The 7,332-nt window shown below is 39.3% G+C and overlaps 1 protein-coding gene across 3 annotated transcripts in view; it reads right to left on the bottom strand.

Annotated features, from left to right (window-relative positions):
• Positions 1 to 3,130: 3,130 nt before the first annotated feature.
• LOC137374316 (SH3 domain and tetratricopeptide repeat-containing protein 1) overlaps positions 3,131 to 7,332 on the bottom strand; it is a 126,669-nt gene continuing 122,467 nt past the window's right edge. For all 3 annotated transcript variants that reach the window (XM_068040177.1, XM_068040186.1, XM_068040193.1), the window contains 2 exons: positions 5,950 to 6,146; positions 3,131 to 4,195 (listed from right to left, as the gene is read on the bottom strand). In XM_068040177.1, coding sequence (XP_067896278.1) covers positions 3,938 to 4,195; positions 5,950 to 6,146 — 455 coding nt within the window. In that variant the 3' untranslated portion in view covers positions 3,131 to 3,937. The remainder of the gene's footprint in view (positions 4,196 to 5,949; positions 6,147 to 7,332) is intronic.

The raw sequence follows: 7,332 nt of genomic DNA, 5'->3' as shown, positions 1-7,332 counted from the left end.
CATCAATCTTGACCTGTATCTTCTTTGTAAACAACTTCTCCAGGTGTCCAAAGTTCTCTGTTTATTGAGCTGGAAGTCAGTAGGTTTCCTGGAAAGACTCATTTTCTTCACAAAACCTCGCGTGACCCTTTTAAAAACATTTCAGAGACTGTTTTTCAAAGTCAAGTGGCCTTTATATGACCCCCTTTGAAAATCCCAAAGTTTAACATTTCTTCAATCTTTCAAAAATGAATCTTCAAAAAATATATTTAACAAAACAGAGGCACTTTCGTAACAAAACCCTTACAAAGATAACTACACTTAATTTTTATCCTTAAAGTACACTCCTGTATCTTTATTAAGTATTTTTAAAAACACAATAGCAGTTTATCAGCAGCTGGATGACTACTAGATCACAACCATTTCCAAACTCAATATTTTTTTTCCTTCAATGAACATATCAAATGATATGGCCAAAATCGAAGATATGTAATATTTGCTGTCAATGGTCATAAATGCAAATCCGAATAATCTAAAGGAGAAGATGAATTCTAATCACGCAGCCCTGCTGTTCAGTCTAGTGTACTGGGATCATATTGTGCTCTACAATGCACAACACTGTATGATGTTTATTAAAGCCAGGGTAGTTTCATTTTCTTAATGCGACATTATCAACTAACACACTTGTGTCTCCATTATGAAAATTTGTGTGCGATACCTGACCAAGTATGTTAAAGACAGAAAAGTGCCGCAATTATTATATTGTGAGATTTGAAAAGGAGTCACAAACATTTGGGAGTAGCAGGTGAAGTTAGTTCTCACTGCTTATATCGGGTGCATTGGTTTCAAATGCAATTTGCCTGCTTTACGTGGTGGACGGTGTAACCAAGAAATGCAAAAAGAGTATTTTTTCCCACTTGCATATACTGTGGTGCAAATGAGTACTCCCACCTTTCAAAGGTAAAGCCTGTGAAAAAACGTTGGAGCCAGGATCCTCAGGATGCTCTGATGGCCGAGATCCTGAAGCTGGCAGCCAATGTGCCACAGGACTACAAGAAATGCAGCATCACCCTACCTCCTGTAGCTTGCCATCCTCAACAATGAGGTGCTCAACAAGCTGCTGGGTTGTGTCACCATTGTCAAGGGCAGCATCCAGCCCAATATGCAGGCAGTGCTCCTGTCCAAGAAATCGGACTTTGACCCAACCACTGGTGGTGACAAGTCAGCGAACTTGAAGGACAGCAGTTGCAGGCATTATAAAGGCTGGGTTGGGGGCGGATGGTGGGGGGGGGCGGGGGGTTGTGGGACATGCTTGGGTGGGGGTGAGACTCAGGTAGAATGTGCAGGGTTGCCTGATACAGTTGCAGAAATCATTAAAATGGCAAAATATAATACTAAAGTCCCCTTTTACATAAAGACATATCACTAAAGTAATCACACTCTAAAAAGATGCAAAAAGCTGATTGAAGCTGCTTGAACTGCCTGAAATAGGCAGCACTATTAATACATTTTAAGCAGCATTTTGTAATTGATGCCTATGTTCACAGCAAATGGTTAGCACCATTTGTCCGATACAGGCAGGTGTTCATGATGAGCGCAGATGCTGCAAGTGATGGGGTCTGTATATCGATCAAAGCCTACTAACCAGTTTTATTTCTTCAAGCCAGCTAGCTGATAAAACAACACTACTTTATTGGATGGCAGGAAGGTTGAAGAGCCTTTTTAGTAACTACACCTATGCTTTGGACGCAAAGATAATAAAGACTGTCTCCAGAAGAACCTCCAAAAATGAAATGATAGGACCACAAAAAATTCCTGACCAACTTGCAAGAGGCCTGTAACAAGGTTGTCAAAGTGTTTTTGACCATCTTGAAGTTACAATTTATGCTGCTCATTGAGAACTCAAAAAAAATTCCAAGAAAAGTCAGTTCAGTACTAAATTAAGTCAATTAATATTGAAAGGCAAATAGCTAATGCAGGACTTTGAACCTCAGGCCTCAGATTCCTGCATAACACTGAAGTATTAGACCTCATCTGGATTAATCATGTTTGTGATTAGCTCCAAACTCTCAGCTGACTTGTTTGAATGCAAAACAAAACTGTTACACATGAACAGGAGTAGGCCATTCAGGCCCTCCATCTTGTTCCATCATTCATGTTAGATCATGGTTGATTTGTACTTCAACTTTATCCCCTTGTCGAACAAAACATAGCAATTTCAGTCTTGAAAATTTCAATTGGCCAAACGACCACAGCCTTATGGGAGGGGGGGGGGGGGTAAAGAGTGGTCCTAATTCCACTACTTTGTGTGAAAATGTGCCTCCTGATTTCACTTCCAAATGACCTAGCTCTAATTCTGAGATTGGACTCTCTTGATTTGGATTTCCCCACCAGAGGAAATAGATTTTCCGCATCTACCCTACCAAATCCCTTTATCAATTTAAAGACCTTGATTTGGTCACCCATCAAACTTCTAAACTTGGTGGTATGGGTTAATTTTTAAAAAAATTAATTCATGGGATGTGGGCGTCGCTGGCCAGGCCAGCATTTATTGCCCACCCCCAATTGCCCTTGAGAAGGTGGTGGTGAGCTGCCTTCTTGAACCGCTGCAGTCTATTTGGGGTAGGTATACCCACAGTGCTGTTAGGAAGGGAGTTCCAGGATTTTGACCCAGCGACAGTGAAGGAACGGCGATATAGTTCCAAGTCAGGATGGTGTGTGACTTGGAGGGGAACTTGCAGGTGGTGGTGTTCCCATGTATTTGTTGCCCTTGTCCTTCTCGTCGTTAGAGGTCGCGGGTTTGGAAGGTGCTGTCTAAGGAGCCTTGGTGCATTGCTGCAGTGCATCTTGTAGATGGTACACACTGCTGCTATTGTGCGTTGGTGGTGGAGGGAGTGAATGTTTGTAGATGGGGTGACAATCAATGGAAAAATATTAGCCAGTTAAATGGTCAAACCTGTACAATAACTGAGCAATAGCTATGAACCCTGACTACTGGGTTAGCTGCTGAATAAAACAATAGATGATATTTCCTGCACCAATAACCGAGTGCTAATCAACTGAAAAAAATGACTAAAATAAAGAATGTGGCACTTATGTTCTCCTTCTGTTTTGCAATTTAAAAAAGAACGCAGAACAAACAAGTCTACAATCTGATGATAATAAATAGAGATATATTTGTTTACATTTCGGATTCAGCAGAGCAGCAACCATTTTATCCCCCATTTAGATTTCTTAAAAATGTTTTTCAGCTGAACAATGAATAATATAATTGTTCCAGAAGTGTTTCGGACCAACCTGTGCAATATCCATAAATAGTAATATCTCCATAATTCGTGCTATTCTATTCACAAATGCAATTTGACTAAATTATTTATGATTGGGCACACTTTAATGAATGAGACGACAGATAACTGTAATCTGCAGCAAATGTGAATCCTATCAGTCAAGTGGCCCTGTCATCAAAATTATGGAGAAAAATGAAGAGGGGAAGAATGACAAGGAAACAATAATAAGGAAATAATAAATCAGTGATAAAGGAACGATCTAGTTCAGTTCAAATAGCAACAATGTCACAGTGTAATACTGACATTCTAACTGCTTTTAAATCTCTCAACTGCTGGTGCATCTGAACTACAAACTTGTTCTTTTATATATTTTTGATACACTGTTCTACCTTAGAACTGTACAATTATAGTTACCTGCAAACATTTTTAAAGGAAACAGAAACCAACATATGTTGTAATGAACTCTTTTGTAAAGAAAAAAGAAAAATGCTTCACAGCTCTGGCACTTGTGACTGCTGTAATTACAATTTCTGACTGCAGGAAATCCAAATCTCAGCCAGACAAAGCAAATAGAAGGAGAAAGTGGAGGTGAAACCAGTAGGCGGACATGAACAGAATGTTACAGTCCCTTTAAGCAAATTGCTTGGAGTAACAGTGTAGCCACTTCCTGTTTAAAAGAGGGATTTTGAAGGTGCTTGTGCTACTGTTTTGTAATACTGGGCTGGAGATAGATTTAACCTTCGAATATTAAGCTCGGTGGCAAATTTTCTTGCTTTTTGATAGAAATAGAGTGACATTTCCCGATCCACAAGGAAATTGTGGTAGATAGTGGCAAGTCTAGTGCAGATTTTCAGCTGAGACTTCTTACTGCCCAAATCCATGGCTGCAGCAAGAGCTAAGTGATAGTAGCCTACTGCATCATATGGATCCTGTAATGCAAAAAAAAAGACAGTCAACTAACTTCGTCAGGTATTGTATGAATAAGGATGAGAAATACTCAGTCGCCCTGAGAAAAGTATCTGAAGTGGCTCCCTTTGGATTGTACTGATTTTGAATCAGAGTTTGTATTAGTGCTTTGGGGAATACATAAAAGCCAAATTTTTATGTGAAGAGATCATTTTCTTGAAGAGTCCCCACTTTATTGTTGGAATTCGGCACCATTTTTCACTGTATTTCAGCCCTCATCTGCAGCATAAATAAAACATTTCAGGGAAGTAACTGACCTTTTCTTGATTTATATTTATCTACTGCTGGACATTTACATCAATGATGTCCACAAGAATTCCCCAATCTCTTGCCTAATCTTCAGCTGAAATCCTAGAGAAACAGCATTATCTTACCTTCACACCATTTCTCTGGAGTTGATCTATTGTCAAAGTTATGGGGGGAGATCGGGGACCCCTTGTCAAAATTCTACTCCTTACTGTATTGCACTGGATGCATGGCTTCATGAGAGATTGGTCGTTAGCCCTCCTAGTCCTGATGACTTCTTTGAAAATAAATACCCATGAAGATTTTCCTTTCATGGTTAGGCTTCTAATCTATTTTGAACATTCCACTTTTAGACATTTCTTAGATAAATCTGACACGTGGGAGTATTAAATCTCATACAATTAGCTGGCTAATCCAAATATGAGCTACTTCTTTATATTTTATTGGAAGCTTTATCTTTTTAATAAGATATTTTTCCACCTTTTCTTTGGCCTTCATATGCTATTTCCCTTTCTGGCCATTAAACTGGATGGTGCAAAATTTATCATCCATTAAAACCTCTCTGAAACCTGTCACTAATTCTGGCCTAGGCAGCAGCAAGGATAACTTTCCCTTCTTGTAAGGCAGTAGTTCTCAAACGTCTTCGCCCATGAACCACTTAGACAGGGCAAAAGACCCCGTGGACCATGTACAGGTCCTACCGCACCCACCTTTGCTTGCCACTGCAAAAAACTCATCAGAATTAATGGGAACATATGTAAACTATAAATATTTTGCTTTTTTTTTGCTACTAAAGGTATCAATTTGTGCTTTGATTTTTTTTATTACCTGTAAGCAAATTATTAATTCATGCCAGTAACCAATGCATGAACATTTTCATATTATAAATATTAATACTACAAAAGAACACATTTATTTGAAACATTTGAATGTGTTATAAAATAATCATAATCTTCCGAGAAACTAATACTTATACATCTGTATTAATCAAACAAAAGCATTAAATAAATCTTGCTTTTAAAACTACATTGTTATTGCTCGGCCTTATGATAACTTGCGCTTTGCATAGGATAGCTGGTCTGGTTGTGCGATGTCATGCGAGTGGTGGGAATGAGGGTTTTGGCCTGTTCTCTTGCATGGTCTTGGCCGTGGCATTGCATGTCAGTGACTTGCATTTTGGACCAGCCTGCAGGACCACACTTTGAGAACAACTGATGGAGGGCAGTTCATGGCTTGTTACATAACATCTTGCATCAGGAACTCAGGCCCCACCATTATGGCACAGCACATAACACTGTGAAAATCAAAGTCATTAGCATGTAAGTAGGAGGAAGACCTCTCCTTCCCCACCCCAAAATTGTCCATGTAGCTTTATGCAGTATTATGTCACCACATTGGCACATCTGCACACCCCAAAATTTTGTTTAGATCATACCAGTGCAGCCATCACTTCATAGATTACACGTCTTACCTTAAGATCATAGAATGTCATATCTCCCAGTTGCACATAAACTCTGACATAGTAAAATGTCTCCTCATCAAACTCCAGTGGACTGGAGCAAAGGGAAAGTGCCTTCAGATAAAAGTGTTCAGCCAGTTCACACTGACCAAGGGACTGATGTACTATTGCCAGTCGATGATAAGCAACACGTTCATTAAGTATGTCTCCTATTGAACATAGAAATGTGTAATGAGTGTTTCAATGACCAGAGAACAATGGTAACAGAAAGACAAAGTAACAGAGGGTTCCCCTCTTTGCAACTTTAAATTTATGCTGTTGATGAATATGTCGAGAGTCAAGTGCTGGTGCATATTCCTGCTTGTACACTACAATGGGACCAAAAATCTCCAGCCCTTTCAGCACACTGCTACCATAACTCCAGGTAAAAGACACTGATACTCAGCACTGCTGATCAGATTCCCAAACTGATCTCTAATGGCTCTTATAGTTGTTTCATAACCAAAAAATCTGAAAACATCTTCTGCACGATCTGTTTTGTTGTAAATGTTTTTTGAAGAAACTACATAGCCTGATGCAGTAAAGCAGTAGTGCTACATCAGTTCCTCTTCCCAAGTCCACTAAATCCAGCAGTACAGATGAACATCTGATATAGAACACATTAAAACTTTACATCGTCCAATGCTTATAAAAGTCAGGCACAAGATATTGGTGTATAAACCAGTTTTATAGGCACATCATTTACAGTCTAAAGTTATTAGCCAATTAGCATTAAAATTAATTAAGTTACAGAGGTACTTGGAGGAATAACTTTTATTACATCATAATATTTATTATAATTAGAGTCTTCTCAAAGTGTCATGAAAACCTTTGAAATATCCTTCAAATATCTGTTTTCCTGATTACCCAGCAACGGTCTTGACTACATCTGTCTAATGCACAGTAAATCAGCCTCAAATACAGGTGCAAATGAGTAAAGATCTGCAATTTCAAAAGGAGTAAGCTGCATTTTATGAAAGACGCTTAGTTCATAAAAAATGGAAGTAGAAATGGATGCTGCAGTGGGTTAGATGCTGGCCTTTACATCTGCAGTATAGGTCCAAATCAAGCCCAGATGGATGGAATAAAATTCCCTTCTCTGAGGCACAGTGTGACTTTCGGGCAAAGAGATCCACCATTGACATGCTGTTCTCCCTTCGCCAGCTACAGGAGAAATGCCGCAAACAACAGATGCCCCTCTACATTGCTTTCATTGATCTCACCAAAGCCTTTGACCTCGTCAGCAGACCTGATCTCTTCAGACGATTAGCAAAGGTCGGATGTCCACCAAAGCTACTAAGTATCACCACCTCATTCCATGACAATATGAAAGGCACAATTCAGCATAGTGGCGCC

This window comes from Heterodontus francisci, chromosome 1 (assembly GCF_036365525.1).
Source record: "Heterodontus francisci isolate sHetFra1 chromosome 1, sHetFra1.hap1, whole genome shotgun sequence".
Lineage (NCBI taxonomy): Eukaryota > Metazoa > Chordata > Chondrichthyes > Heterodontiformes > Heterodontidae > Heterodontus > Heterodontus francisci.
Note: the sequence above shows the minus strand (reverse complement) of the source record. Positions and strands in the feature narration are given on the sequence as shown.